Here is a 16,491-nt window from a genome sequence, read left to right as displayed (position 1 = left end):
CCTATTTCTCGTTGTTCGCTTTGTGTTGCCGCAGTATTCGCCACACTATTTTTCGCACTATTATTGCCGCGGAACCTACCAAAATCAAATCTAGGCTTCCAAACTACCATATGGAAATACAACTACCAGTTTTGGTAGGAAAAGCTCATGTGTGGCAACGCTGTTTGCATCGATGTTTCCGATGAATCAGTCAACATCACGCATCTCTAAACACTACTGTCTAGGGCAATTGCCAAAGAATTTGTTTATAGTTGTTTTTCTTTTGGTAACATAATATAATCTGCAATTAAGATCCATCTTTTATAATACAATTTTAATAGAAGTTACTCAAATAAACATGGCGGTAAAAAAGGAGAGAGTTGATTACGGAGACTTAAGAAAATGCGGAGAAATAACCACACTGTTGTCAATAGAGAGAAAAGAATTTTTCTTGAACTGTGAATTCTGTGACCATTCATTTTTGCAATTGGGCGATTTTATACAACACATTTGCGAAGACCACTTGAACAGATTTGTGGAAATAAATCTGAGAAACAAAGAGACAGACTTTCTTGTTTCAGAAAGAAAACAGGATTCCGCAGAAATCGACATGAAATCGGAAGAGTATTATGAGGTAAGTTGTCCCAACTTTTAAAGAACGTAGATAAAGCAGAATTCTTTATAGGAAGATGATAGTGAACAGTTTTACAATGACTTTGAAAAAGTTGAAATAGAGTTGGACACAAGTGAAATGAGTATTCTTCCACTAGATACTGAAGCCGCAGTATCAGGTACAATATCGGACGAAGAAAGCATGGTAAGTATAAACAATACTCGGAATTTAAAAGTGGCTGTAATCCGTCGTAGATTCGATTTTGCTACGAATCGTAAAATTAGTATGCTGAAATCCGTGTTGTCGTATCGTTATTTCGAAATTCGTAGGCCATCTTCGAAATTCGTAATGTTGGTATTCCTGAATCCGACATAGCTGTCATTTATATGTATTTGTCGGAAATTTTGTACAAATAGCAACTATAACTAACTAACTAACTTAAAATATCAATGTTTAGTAGCGCTCACATCTTTTTTGGGGTGCGAGGTGGCAGAGGGCGAGGGGGCGGGGCGGCCCCCCCAAACCGCCCCACTAGAATGAAGGCAGTCCCCGTTTTCTAAAAAGGCATACTCCGCCCCCTTGGGCTCCTCCCACAGGCCCCTAGGGAACCGTTTGAAAAAGGGAGAAAAACGGATTTTTCTTAGGCAAACTGAGCAGTTTGAAGTGGAATATGATCGAACTAACAGAAACCGTGGGATTTTTTAATAAAAGAAATTATGCCAAATTAGATATCGGGCGATTTTGAATAAAGAATAAAAAAGTTAATTAAAAATAGAAAAAACAAGTTTTTAGAAAAAAAAATGTTCTTTTTAACAAATGTATTTTTGCGTAGAATAGAACAGGCAGTAGAATTCTCCTTTCTGTGTTGGCAAAGAAGGGGGGCAGAACACCTTTCTGCATAGGCGGCCTTCAGCCGCACTTAGGGATTATAACCCTCAGGCAGTAGAATTCTCCTTTCTGTTTTGCGAAGAAACGGAGCTGAACACCTTTTGCAGAGAACACCATTGTATATTTTTAATGCTTACTGGGTTATATCCTATCTTCTTTTGTCTCTCCTGTTGTTGGACAGCTGAACTCCGCCATTTAATTTGCATATGCAACCAAAGTCATACGCCTGACCACTCTTCACCACGTGGACAAAAGAGGTGAGGCTCGAACTGAACGTGTTCGTTGGCGGAGTCAAGATTCCGACAGTCAACCACCCAAAGATACTAGGCGTCACGTTCGACAGTCTCATGTCCTTCGCAGCACACACCACCACAGTTTGCAACAAACTGCGAAGCAGAAATAAAGTCTTCAAGTCGCTCGCCGGCAGCACTTGGGGAAAAGATAAGGAAACTCTGCTCGTGACATACAAAGCGATCGGCCGGTCCGTTGCAAACTATGACGCCCCAGTGTGGACAGCAGGCACGAGTGACACGCAGTGGAAAAACCTTCAGATTTGCCAAAACGCCGCTCTACGAACCGCGACAGGGTGTCTCCTTATGTCCTCCGAACAACACTTACACGACGAGACTACAATGCTCCGGGTAAGGGATCATAATACGTTGCTGTCAAAACAGTTCCTGCTAGGCTGTCACAGAACAACTCACCCTAACTACAGCCTGACACAGAGAACTGCACCACCAAGACACGTAAGGAGACACCTCAGCCACCTAGAAGCAGACATCGACCAACAACTTCACTTGCCACTGAGCCGCGAGGCATACATAGTCGTCGGTGGCCGGCCGCCTCCCATCGATTTGAGCGAATTCCAACTACCGCGCGAAACAAGAACCACACTGGCGCAACTCAGATCTGGCTGGTGCAGCCGCTTAAACTCGTACAGAACCAGATTAGACCCTGAGATCGCTGACACCTGCCCAGCATGCGGAACATCTGTTCGCATGCCCTACATATCCCACCCATCTTACACCCGAAGCGCTGTGGACTCAACCTATTGAGACTGCTCGCTTCCTGGGCCTAAGGTTGGAGGAGTCAGATGGGGAAGACGAAGATGAATAAACAACCAACCAATTCGGGGACTACGTGCTGCTAACAAAATTCGAATACGAAAGTGTTGCACAATTTAGGTGATAGAGAATAATGGCAGCTTTGCTGGCATCACAATTGTTTTTTTAACGCTTGGTTGTCAATAGTCTTTCAGTGCTTACAATTTTACGCTATGAATGGTACATTCGTAGTGAAATAAACTATAATGGCCTGTGGCCACAAACATTTTGCCACGCCTCGCACAGTTCTTTTATAATGCATGACTGCTTCCACTAGGATTCTTCTCCAACTCAGGGGTAAACGCAAAACTAAATTCCATATTTTGGTTGGTCGGAGGAATGGCTATCGCTCTAGCCACAATCATAGAGTCAGTTGAGGACTTCATCGTGGGCAAATTTAATAATATACTGGAACGGCGGACTGCTAAATCGGGTCCAACCAGAATCTGTATAACGTCCACCATACAAATAATTGATTACAACACCGCTGACCAATTTAGAAGCGAATACTTATGGGTCGATTACGATTGTAATGCAACTATAGTTGGGTTGCCGATGAGCAACGCCACTATATTTTATGATTAGCAGCTATAGTTAAGTGCTATACAGCTGAAGATAACAAAATTTTTAAGTAGTAGCAACTATGACTTGAGTGCAAATAAGCTGATGAAACAGTTGGAAAAAAATAAATAAAAAATCTCAATCAAAGTTTCCACGGCATCCACAGAAGGCAGGGGCCAATATAGCAACTCAGTTGTTAGCTTCCAGTTGCTAGTTGCCATCTGCGGTATCATTACAGCCACTTGCAACCAAACTGAAGAGTGTTCGGTCATAGCATACATTCCGAATTCAAGTAAACCAGTATGTGACCCCATTTAGCAGTGCGCCGCTGGGTGACTAAAACGTGTATACATATATGTTTGCTTTGCTCTTCACAACGCTCGCTATTATTGAAACATACACGTTTGTAACTGATGCTTTCCTCGTTCTTTTCGAACGCATATTCAGCATATTTCATTCCAAAGAGTTAGAGATTTAAAATTAATTAACAAAATTTTACTAAAATGTACAATGACATACTTCCTACGCAAAATCAGTAAAGGCTGCTTTTATTTTCAACAAAGTATGAGAAAAAGTTAACTTATTTGCATTTGCTTACCACACAAATATTTACAGCAATCTTTCGAAGATAATGGAGCAGCTACGTTATCAGAAGAGATAAACGTTACCGACAGCGAGTCAGACCTGACCCTTGAGCAGGAGAACGCACAATACGATTTCCCGGAACTCAGCAAAAACAAAGTCGAAGAAAAAGAGGCTAATAAAAGGTTTAATATCGAATTTATTGAAGAGTATCGTTCTTTACCGGCATTGTGGGACACAAGTTCTAAGGCGTACCATGACCGTATTTTAAAAAGGGAGCAGTATGATATTTTACTAAAAAAATATAAAGAGAAATACCCAAATGCGACGGTGACTAATGTTAAAGAAAAAATACAGGCGCTCCGCACAAATTTTAGGCGGGCATTAAAACAAAGATCTTCGTCTGGAATATCAACCCTATACTATTTTGATGCAATGAATTTTTTGTCTAGCATTACACGAGTTTCTGACTTGGATGAAACACATGTAAGTTTTTAAAATGCTCTATGAAAATATTAAGGGTATTCATCTAAACGTGTAAATATGCGAAAATTTAGTTTTTCGTGATAGATGTATGCTAAGCTTAAAAATTAATTATTTTTTTCTTTTCGCTTGCTCTTGAGTAGCAATTAAAAAATATTAATTACGCGGGTTATAATGTACTACAATTGGGTTGACAAGTGATCATTTATGAAAAAAAAATTGTGCTACTATGTTGAAAAGAATGATTTTTTTTAATTGAAAAGTCCCCGTCTCAAAAGATTTTCCCATATACATCTGTGTCAATAACGCATATCATAAAGTCGAAAACTAGAGTTCAATCTCATGGCGACAGATATACACCTATGTATGTTAATTTTAAAGATTAGTTCACTTCTAGGTCGTACAGCTCAATAAACTATGTAGCTCTCCTGATTCTTAGTTCGTTCACCTTATTTAACTATAGTTCACCCAATTGAACAAGTTCGATAGTAAGAGCTGAAAAAATGTATCTTTTATAACACATACATACAATTAAATGATTGCAATAACGACAAAATTCGGTCGTCTTTTTCCAAAATCAGGAAAGGATGTTTATGGAAATTCAGCAGTGCCCGCATTTAGTTTTCCTTTTTTTGTAATTTTGCCTTCGAAATGCGAGTAAATTGCGTTATGCTTTGGTATCTGAAAGGGAAAGTCGTTTGTTAAACAACAAATCCCAAAAGCTCAACTCAAATATTTACCTTTTAAGACAAATTGCACTAAATGATGTGAATTCCGCTCAGTTGTTTCTATTTGCCTTTGCAACGAAAAACGAGTTCCCATATGAGACATATCTGCTGCGTTTCTTTATACATTCCGGATTATCCCATTTCACAGCCGGAATAAACAGAATGCGTTTGAAATATACGTCAACATATCATCAGGAACGTTCTAAAGAATAAATAAACAAAAAAAAGTTTATTCCAAACATTCAGAATGAATAAAGAAATGCAGCCATCATGTCACCGCGGCCAGCTCTGTGCGCGACCTCTAAGGATTTGGATGAAAATTGAAGAGATTGAAGGTCTAGGAGGTATGAATATGCGTGCAGCATATTTCGCCGATATGACGTAGGGTTGCGTATTTATACGGGACTTAAATTTTAAGAAATCATCATAAGTACATATTTTTTTAAGTGCTGTATCCTGGAAACCTTTTAGCGAAACTTATGAAAACAAATTTATTTCTTCTGTCTTATTATGAGGTTTAATTATAAATTTCCTACATTAATGTGCAACGTATAAAAAAGAAAACAAGTAAGTAAACATTGTTCGTTTATGATTTTTTTTTTGGCTATAGCATTTAATTTTTTTTTTACATAAAAACATTGTCTATTATGTCAACTTTAAGGCGTATAGCTCTAGGTCGTCCCACAGTATACAGTAAACCAGCCATTGACAATATGCTTATTTGAAAATTCCCACCAGACAATTTTTGTTGCCGGACATAAGAAAACTTGTCGCCCTAAGCAACAAATTTATTGCCGGCAATATCGCCATCGTATCGATTTCTTATTACCAGTCGCTCTAAAACGTCCGCCACAGGCAACTCGCCTGGGCGAGTCGTTTTCTTATTACCTGAATGAGCCATTTTATTATTGCTACAAGCGATATTTAAATAATAATTTCTTGCAACAAATTTATTATTTCTCAATGTTTCATTTGTTTTTGAACTCAAACTTATAATTTGTAAACGAAATTAACTATTTTCGTCGCTATGGAGCTTCCTAATTTTTTCAACCCTTTCTTGGGCATAAATTATATGTTTTTGAAGAATCCTGTTGACGCGGAGTTCATCACTCTGGGAATTTTTGAAAACATATTCCTAAAATGACATAAAAGAAATAATGTTTCCGATTTCTCCCTACGGCAATAAATCGGCGAGTCGCCAATTTGTTGCCATGGACGATTGTCGCCTATTTCTCATGTTTTGCATGGTGGGTTAATACATGAAATATTGTGCATGTATAGGATTATTTTGTCATTAACCCATAGGCAATGACTGGTGAAAAAGTACCCCCAAATGTTTGTTGATATATTTGATATGTAAATTTTGACAGCGTAAACAAAAAATAATAAAACAAAAATATTGTTGATGGGAGGTGGTCGTGGTTATAGACAGATTTCACCAAAATTTAATACTATCCTAAATTATACCAAAGGCAACTTCGGCACCGACTTTCGTTAAAATATCTAAATTTTGTTCGAGTTAGCGTGTTTACAAACAGATACCAATTCATTTCATTTCGTCATTCTGAATATTTTGATAAATATGTATGTAATAATATGTGTATATACATTTTATACCGTTGAAAAACGGCCTTGCTTATCTGCATAAACCTTTCCTGCATTAGTTCGAGCGTCGATATATAACTTTGGGTACATGTTTCATAAAAACTTTGGAGATCTCCACTATAACAGTGGTATATTTTTAAATTAGAGAGTTCTACCTTTAAGCTAAGTAATACTTGTTTTACTCCCTAATTTATGGGTCCATTTTCCAAAATCAGCCCACCATTATTGACTCAAAGTTGTGTTTGGAACCAGATATGACTTATGTAGGAACTGCATCCGGTTATAATCGCTTACGCTGCAAGCCTGATTTGCTAGGAATTTTGTTTTTCTCGTTGTTTTATTTAAAGTGACTTGGAAATATTTGCCACTATAAGAAAATATTGAAATTGGATTTCATTTGGGTTAAAGAAAACGACAGCTGTGAAAAAATATCAACCAATACATTCAAATAAATTGTCAAATAAGCATATTTACATTTTTTGTTTTGCCTATCTGGATTACTGTATACTGTGGGTGGTCCAACGCTCGAGCAATATGACAAATAGATATTGAAATTTTATGAAATTGTATATTTTTGAAAGAGAGAAGGTGTGTAAAAAACAAAGACAATGTGAATAAATCAAATTAACTTTACTAAAGATCTGAAATCACCAAAATCCATTCAAGGAAATGGTAGAACTGAACTTTGTTGCAAGTTCACATGGGAAATCTGCTTCCGATTGCAGGAAATTTTAAGAGACTAGAGCATCTAGAGATCTAGAGCAACTCTTCAGCTCCCGACGTCACAACAAATTCTGACCCCCGAGAGCCTCTACCAATGGGCTAAGAATAATTCAGAGAAAACCAAGGTGCTGTATGCGTCCAAGAGTGACTACAATGGAGTTAAGCAAAAGTTTCAAGATAGTTTCGCAAAGACACAATATATTCCGGAAACGCAGAAATTTCATGCCTTTATACCCTAACCATCAACAACACTCATTGCAAAAGAATATTCGATCTCCAATGACAGCTTCAAGGTTAGTCCTTTTATTGAAACAAGAAAAAGGAGAGGTGTGTAAAAAAATAAACCTAATGAATAATAAAATTATAGTATGAAAAAATCAACAACACGTTTTTTTACAATAAGAACTAAAAGAAAAAAATTATTTATTGATTTAAAGATTCTTTTAAGAAGGATATGAAGTTCCCTAACTTGATGTTATTTAACCTTTTAAACTAGCTTAGCCCTCAAGCGTAGTTCATTTTTTATCACGAATGAGTCAATATATACATTTGACACAATGCGTTTTCAACTCAAGCTTTCAACTTGATTTTTGAAATAAATGAATTTTTAATTGAGACGTGTTTTGTTATAAGGTGTTCATTTACAAAACGCAGAACTATCAACATCTCATCATCATGAAGTACCAAAAAAAATGTTTTCGTTTTATATAATTGTTAGATTTTAAGCACATTCAAAAAGGGTTGAGATTCTGTACATTTTTCGCAGAATATGTATATCGATGAGCGGGGAAAATATCTATTACACACTTATCACATCGTGCGCTATAAATATTAGCGTTTGATTTTTAAGGACACATATACATGCATATCGCCGTTTAAAGTACAAAACCGCGTATCAACAAAATGCAAAACCGCGTATGTGAGCTTGCATAAATTATTTTATAGAGAGTAAAAACATTCATATTTCAAAATGGTTATCTTTTTTTATAAATCAATCGCATTTCTGGCTACTAGCATATTTCAGGAGGAATGTATGTATTGAGCCAAGAGCTTGTGTGAGCAAATCCTATTTTTGGCAGTCAATGTCAGTTACGCGGTTTTGCAGAATGACGATACGCGGTTTTGTACTTTAAACGACGATATGTAGCTCATAAGCTCGTTTGCTAGCCTTAGGTGCTCACGACATTGAATGGTGTTAAGACTGCGTTGTTGATGGAGTTTCAGAATCTAAGTTTCTAACCCCTTGGATAACAGCAATTGCATTACTGCAACGCGGCATATGTTTGTGTTGCTCAATGCTTAGAAGACATAAGGATTCGCTAACTTCAATCAAAAATAACCTCCTGCCTATATCCTTTTTGGAAATATTCCATTCCGGATTCCATAAAAGCATTACATTTGGCTCTGTAACTTTCGCTACTCTGGCATTTTCTTCGAAATATACGGCATCCGAATCGTCACTGTTGTAATCGTTACAACCGCTTTCTATGTTTTCACATGGCTCATAATCCACATCATCCCCAGAACTGTATGGATCCTCCCATTACCTACGAATTGACCAAACCCAGACAATTCCATTTTATAAGAAACTTTAAAAGAAAATTCGAACCACGTTGATTCTGTTTTTTTTATGTGTAAAAACAAATTTTTTCCCGGTTAATAAAGCTCTTTTTGCCATTGTGTCAATTTGATACATGATCGACTCTTTAGGGAAATTTTTTGTACAGACTAACAGGAACATCTACCCGTGAAAGGGAACAGTAATATTAAAAACTCGCATATGATTTTTACGTTGAGCCAAAATCCCAGGTTAATTCGAATGCATGTATTAAATATATATATACTTGAATCTGAAAATTGTGTCAAATTGACACAAAATACGCTTGAAGGTTAATATAGGATTAAAGTAATTGGTACGTAGTCATAGTCGAAATAAAGTCCACTGTAAAGTTAGTTGCAGCTATTTTTTGCAGACATGCCATTGGAAACATACAGCACCTTCTTCTTCTCTAAATTATTCTTAAGCAGTTGAGGACTTGCTCTAGCTGCTAGTCTCTTAAAATTTCCTCAAATCCTGTCGCAATAGACAATGTTTTTATGTAAAAAACATTTAAAATTCTATAATCAAAAAAAAAAATCTGAAAGAAAAATGTTTACTTATTTTTTTTACTTTTTTTATTCGTTGCACATTAATGTAAAAAATGTATAATTAAAGCTAAAGAACTGCAAAATTCAAGATTTTCTGTAAAAATGTCTTTCAGAAATTGCATGCATTGCTATGTCATGTCAACTCAAACAAGGTGTTATGCCATGTCATTCCATCTCAAACATAGCATGTCGTTGCTACTTAGCTAAGCTGTTATTCGCTGTTGTGCTTCTGTAGCATATTTTTAATCCTGCCTTGGATGAAAATATATACAGGTTTTAAATTAGACAATTCTTTGATGCATTTTACTATAATAGGTGCTTAAAAACTTTACAAAATCTCTTCCCGTATATAAAATATAATTAATAATGCTGACTATGTCGCATGTGTCGCATGTGTTGCTTGTGTTGACATGCATAGATTTGATGCATGATTTGAATTCAATTATTCGACAGTGTCTTCATATGTTATAGTGAAACATGTATGAGCGACATAATATGAACTGGCGCTTGCAAGATGTGACACATGTCGCTATGTTTTATAGTTCAACATTTGCAGGCCTTTAATTAAAGCCCATAATAAGACGGAAGAAATACTTTTTTTTGCATTAAGTTTCGTTAAAAGGTTTCCAAGATACAGCACTTTAAAGAAAGGTAGTAGACGTTTTCTTAAAATTTAAGTTCCCTGTAAATAGGCAACCCTACGTCATATCGGCAAGATATGCTGCTCTTTAGTTCAAAAGCTCCCCAATTCTACTATGTATGTAGTGCACAGACATAAATATATGCACATACATATGTGACAGGGAAAGTTAAAATGGACCTACAAGTCGAAAAATCGATGTGGATGGGCAGATTGACCAAAAATGTTATAAACGTAGTCGTTGTGTCTCGAAAAGTAATTTTCGGGCCGATTCCTTTAATTTCCCTTTCACTACATCTCGAAAAAAGTTATGGTTATTTGTTTTACAAGCTTTTATTAAGTTTCGCTTGTGTGTAAGGAAATCTTGCAATCAATTTTTAACCAATTTCTCGATGAGCTACAGACTTGAAACTTCAAAATTGGCTCAGAATCAGATGGCAATGCAATAGAAAAGATGAATGAATCCTCAAGGTTTCGCATTAATAATGGAATAACTAAACAACAATCTTGGCCGCTAGGTAGTCGGGATATTTGGAGAATACGTATTTATAGTCGGATTTGTTTCAAATTTAGAACGTATGTACATTGTTTAAATGGAAAGAAGTAACTGCGGTTAGGTGGTGTGGGGGTCGATTTTTCTTCTTTTTAGTAACCACCAATTAATGTTTGTCTTAAAAAGTTTTTTTTAAATTACATACTTGTTTATTTTCTTTTGTAATATTTTTACAGGTTACTTTGAAACCAACGTCCGAAAAGTTCACGGTACAGGATAGCAATTTAAATGAGGAACAATTTATCAGATTGGCTCATATATACCAGCGATATCCAAGTCTTTGGGATGAAAAGAACATAGCATATAGATTCGCTAACAGGCGACGTGAAGCTTTGAATAATGTACTTGAGGAGTTTAATGAAGCATATGGATTGAATCTAACGAAAAACGAGTTAGAAAAAGAAATTTCAAGACTGAGAAAAGTATGCTCGAATGAGAAGAGACAAAAGATAGCATGTAAACGAAAAAAAATAGATTATAAACCAAGTTGCCCTTATTATGATCACATCGCTTTTCTGGAAGTCGATGTAACTCCGTTTGAATGTTCACAATGTGAACAACTTATATTTGGTCCATGCCAGTACAAAGTTCATTTATCGACTCATGATGGCTCACTGCCATTCAAATGCCACATTTGTGGGCATGGTTTCAAGCTGGTCACTAACCTAACAGTTCATTTAAGAAGACATGCTCAAGACTACACGTTTAATTGTGAGGTGTGTAACAAGTCCCTTGCAACGGCTACAGAATTAAAAACTCATGCACGATTGCATACGGGTGAAAAACCGTATGTATGTGATATTTGTGGGAAAGCAACTGGATCATTTGCTGAATTTAAAAGACATAGGGACCGCCACGAAAAACGACCGCAGCATAAGTGTGAAATTTGTTCGAAGGCATTTTATGAAAAACGAAAATTAAAAGACCACGTTAATGCCCACCTGGAATTGCGAAACCATCATTGTAATGTGTGTAACAAATCTTTTACTAGTTCAAAACTTTTGCGACAGCACAAATTAATTCATGATGCCGAAAAAAGATATTCATGTAGAATTTGTGGAAAGCGTTTCGCACAAGGGGCTGGCCTTAATTCGCATATGAAGTCTCATGGTACAAAGTTATCTTCAAAGCCTTTGATACAGTGAAATGCATGCATGTAAGCGTACATATGTAAGTACATACGCTACGAGTATTTCTTTCAAAAGTTTATTAAAATAAAATTTTTTTATTTGTCAGAAAACACAAAAAATTGCATGCGGCATGTTGCCGCAGATTTTATCCTGTCTAAAATTAATTGCTGATCAGCAAAATTAAAGAAGTAACGTTAACATTTAGAGTTTAAAACTTTGTGCTCTGATGTCGACATGCATTTCGCACACGATCTTCAAAAGTAACACAACTCAAAATTTGGAATTTTTGAAATTATGCACTAAAATTATACGCAGAGCTTTTATTTACCTTCAAGCAAAAGCTGGAGCAAATTTCAGATATAATTTGTTGAAAAAACCTAAGGTAAAGTCTCCCTTGCCCATATGATTTGCATGTGTTACGAAGTAGTTTTACGCATTTTCTGATGAATGTGTTATTTTGAGTTGTGTCACTTTTGAAGATCGTGTGCAATATATCCCCCCAGTTAAACGCTGAATCCAAAGAAAGATTGAGTTTTTTATAAGTTAATGAACAAACGGCAGTAACCCTCGTATTTCTTTTTCCGATTTGGTTTGGTTGGTGGAGCAGTCAGCTCATATAAGCTACGTTATTCCTCTAGTCGATGAATGCTTATCTTCACCAATCAGCAAATATATTAGCAGGTTATTCCTCGAGGTGATGACTACATGTGTCCACCAATCGGCTTTTGTAGCTGCAAGCAGTGTAGGCTCGTGATGACCAAACAGCTATTGGAGGTGTGTTTGTTTTGGATGGCAATTGTTTGAGCGTGATTTTTTAACCGACTTCCAAAAAAGGAGGAGGTTATCAGTTCGTCGGAATATTTTTTTTTATGTATGTTACGCATAACTTTGGACCACGTCAACCGATAATCGATAATAGATTTTTTGCATCGGAAAGGTAAGGTCTCAGAGGTGGTCCCATATTAATCTGGTTTAAATCCGATCATTGAATTATGAAATATATATATATATATATTTTTTTTTGAATTGAAGTCGTTTTTTTTTGCTAAAAATTACTTGTTTTACTTGAAATGTCTTTTTGACCTCAGACGGAAGTAGCGAAGAAATAGAGTTAATTCCCAAAATTAATTCGGTTCAAGGGCACTTTCGATGACAACACTGGTAAAATGGGCCAGCTGTTGTCTATTGTACAAGTAAACAAATATAGCATGCGAGCTGCGTACTGCGAGTCCGTAGGGTCCAGGTTCGATCCTCGGTAGGAGCAATTGCCAAAAGATTTTTTGTTTTTATTATTTATTTTATTTTATTTGGTTTTTATATTTTAATTTTACTTCATTTTATTTACTATTGTTTTATTGTATTTCACACTGGCAAATACCCGGCGCCCTTCACTGCTCCTTAAAAGTATTTTTGTTTTGTTTGATACCCGTATTGTAATATTTCATTTATTTTATCAATTTAGTTAAATACAATTTTTCAAACAGATAGTAATACTCCCTAAAAATATTTTCAGAAGTTAACTTTCCAAAACCTTTCAGTTTGATGCCCATATTGCAATATTCAATTATCATATCAATTCGATAAAATTAAAATTTTCAAACATGTTGCAACCTCCACAAAAATATTTTAGGCTGTAAAATTGTGTGCACTCTTCCAAAAAAAAAACTCACTGAATTTTATTCGGTGAGTTTTGCACTTGGTGTACACCACTTTTCTCACAATTACAGAATGCCAAGCGAGTTCCAAGCCAACATTTGCTATTTAGATCATCGTACAAAGACCATTGAGTGGAAGTGGAGACACCGGACGTGATGAACAAGAATCTGAAAACGTCAATCGCAGGTAAGAATAATCCTGGTGGAACCGAGAAAACGGATGTTGGAAAAGCTTTAATTGCGCAAAACCAGGCCATTTTGCACGTGATGGTAAGACGGGTTCCAACAGGTACAACAGTTCAACACGACGCAAACGTAGGGCTGAAGAAGACGAATCCAACCCGATTCAGTCGTTAAACTAAAACGAGCCAGCACGAGAGGGCGCGCGCTGACTCCCGCAATTGAATGCCTCATAATATCCATCGAAAATTTGCAGAAAAGATAGCAAGTCACTGTTAGTGGATATGTGGACGGATATGAGCGAGTACTAACTGTGGATACGGACGCATCACATTGCATTATTCGATCTGATTTGGTCACTAAAGAGGTAAGGCCTGGAGCAAGGTTGAGGGCAGAAACTGGTGAGACTACCCAAGATGTGGAAGAAGTACCATGCAAAGTCGCAATAGGGAATGTGGCGGTGTTACACAAGTGCATAGCCGCAGAGATTATGGATAGAGTCATCATAGGAGTAGACTTCTTACTCTATGTCTCCACCAGAGCTTAAGCACGTAGTTATGGCCGTTGAGTTGGACAATGTCTCCATCCGAGCTTAACCACGTAGTTACGGCTGTTAGTTTGGTTATCCCAAATACCCACATGATTGAGCGTGGTTTCGCTATATAAAAATGATAGCAGTTAACCATTTCACTGAAACGGTTAAAAAAACTAACTTAAAACTACGTCGAAAATCTGATACAACCCTTCGTTTTTATCAATAAAAGATTCAATACAGTAATTTAATTATTTTTTGATATAAAAATGTAGAGCATGGCGGATGCAGAAGTTTACTTAAGTTGTTAAAAAAATATACTTACTTAATTACTTACTTACATAAATTTACCCCGTGTTCTTATTTTTGCATGAATCGAAAATATTTAAGTGATTTCCTATGTCATACAACTCACACCCCCTAATCCAGGATGTTAAGCGACACCGTGCCCATTGGAAGGCAGCTGATGGTGCAAGGTGCCGTCAGGGGTCGGAGCCGACCTCTTTGTCTGCGCCCGTCTTGGGAGGTGCCAGTGGGAACATACCGCACCTAGACTCGGGGTTAAGGGCGCGGGCGAATTTGCCTGCATCCAGGACGTAGGTAGGGCCGCAGATGAAGTCGTCTGCGGTTCTGGACGTGAGGTCACTGGACAGTATGGCCGGCACCAGCCAAGAACTTGCGGCTAAAATCGTGGCAAATCCCTCCGTTAGGCCTAATCGGCACGCTGGGCCGGCATGGCCACCAAGATCTTGGCGCGATACAGCGAGCAGGGTGCTTCGCAGCTATCTGAGCAACACGCGCGGTCGCTCGAGTGGAGTGGTGAGGGTGTTTCTGGGGTTGCGAGCGCATCCCGTACTGACCCTGTCAAGCGGCAGAGGTCGCAGGAGGGGGAAACCCCCCTCCCCAAGAAGCCTAGATCGGGTGGGACGCCTAAGCTCTTTAGCGAGATCGCTAAACAGTCGGGTTCTATCACTCTGCGCGTTTTGGATCGGGGTAAGGAGGACGGGCCATCGCCAGGGAGGACTGGAGGAAACTGTCGTCGGCTTTATCCGAGGTCTGTATGAGAGTGGTCAGGGAAAACCCTGGGTCACCGCCGCGGTGTGAGAGTGCTGGTTGGCACCAGGGCATGTTTAAGAAGGTGGTGTGCGGGCGTGCGTTCGGCCTCGCTGTACAGGCGGCAGTAGCTTTGGTCGGAGAGGTTTAGAAGGGAGCCAGACTCGAGGCTATGGACAAGGGAGAACTTCCCTTGCGTCCCCCTGCGCGGGTCTGGCTTCCCTCGGCACCTTCCTCGCTGAGGGAGGCGGAAGATATCTTCCGCTACTGCAACCCGGACTTTTCAGCGCACAGCTGGAAGGTAATCCGGTTTGAGAACTCCGACGGTGACTTTCCGCAAGCGCTGATGTTGCTGAAATGGGAGTCTCTTAAGCCTCTCGCCGAAAAACAGGGTGTCATTTACTATGGGTTCGAGAAGGTAGTCATGAAGGTCTACCAGACCGACTCCAGAGGGGATGACGAGCCTGTTCCGGTTGCGCTAGCTGGTGAAAATACTAATGCGGAGGATGCCCCCGTAGGTATGGTGGTCGAATCCGTCATGTCGGACAGTGACAGCTGTGCTGGTCCTCCTTCAACTGCGGGATCGCTCAACAGTGTTGGCCCGCTGTTCGACAGGGCGGAGGAAAAAGTGCTCCTTGCGTCCGATGGGGATGGCGCCTGCGGAGGGGTGGTGGAGAGGATTTTGGAGGATGAATATTCTTCAGATCAATCTTCAGAACTCTAAAGCCAACCTTTTAATCCACCTTGAGCACGGTGTAGTCGATGTAGTCCTGATTGGCTAAAGGCCATGTACCGGGGTCTTAGAGGGTGGTCAGAGTGGTGTTCATTCCCAAGGCGGGTAAAGTCCCTCATGTATCACCCAGGGACTTCAGGCCGATAAGTCTCTCCTTGTTTCTTTTGAAGACGCTGGAAAGGCTGATTGATCTGCATTTAAGGAGCGGGATCCTCAGGGAGCGCCTTTCCTTGAATCAGCATGCTTACTGCAAGGGCAGATCTGTTAAAACGGCCTTACACATGGTCGTTGAAAATATTGAGCAATCCTTCTCGCAGAAGGAATTTGCGGTCGGTTCCTTCCTTGATATCGAGCGGGCTTTTAACAATGTTTTGCCTGAGGCTGTAGTTAACTCCCTAAATAAGCTAGTGGTCGGAGCCGACCTTGTTAGGTTTATTTACCGCTTGCTTTACAATAGAACTGTCGCGGCAGAGTGGGCAGCGCTTCAATCCGCAAGGGGGAGTTCTCTCGCCGTTGCTGTGGGTCGTTGTAATCAATGACTTGCTGGTGGCTCTGGAAAGAAGTGGCTGTCGGTTGGTTGCCTATGCCGATGATGTAGTATT

General features: G+C 38.7%; 1 protein-coding gene across 4 annotated transcripts; it reads left to right on the top strand.

Annotated features, from left to right (window-relative positions):
* The first annotated feature begins 177 nt into the window (after window positions 1–177).
* LOC118749013 (homeotic protein spalt-major-like) lies at window positions 178–13,814 on the top strand. 4 transcript variants are annotated; one of them, XM_036483799.1, is made up of 6 exons: window positions 178–265; window positions 321–613; window positions 665–796; window positions 3,760–4,212; window positions 10,783–11,776; window positions 13,464–13,814. In XM_036483799.1, exons 2-5 carry the CDS (start codon window positions 338–340, stop codon window positions 11,749–11,751), a joined length of 1,830 nt encoding a protein of 609 aa, XP_036339692.1. In that variant the 5' UTR covers window positions 178–265; window positions 321–337; the 3' UTR covers window positions 11,752–11,776; window positions 13,464–13,814. The 4 variants fall into 4 exon arrangements, with proteins under 4 accessions (XP_036339692.1, XP_036339690.1, XP_036339693.1 ...); XM_036483797.1 differs by lacking the exon at window positions 13,464–13,814 and having other exon boundaries at window positions 10,783–12,053; XM_036483800.1 differs by lacking the exon at window positions 13,464–13,814 and having other exon boundaries at window positions 213–265; window positions 324–613; window positions 10,783–12,053.
* The last annotated feature ends 2,677 nt before the right edge of the window (window positions 13,815–16,491 follow it).

This window comes from Rhagoletis pomonella, unplaced genomic scaffold (genome assembly GCF_013731165.1).
Source record: "Rhagoletis pomonella isolate Grant_MI unplaced genomic scaffold, Rhpom_1.0 Rhpom_scaffold_00013, whole genome shotgun sequence".
Lineage (NCBI taxonomy): Eukaryota > Metazoa > Arthropoda > Insecta > Diptera > Tephritidae > Rhagoletis > Rhagoletis pomonella.
The sequence above is the reverse complement of the archived record's forward strand: the minus strand, read 5'-3'. Positions and strand labels throughout refer to the sequence as shown.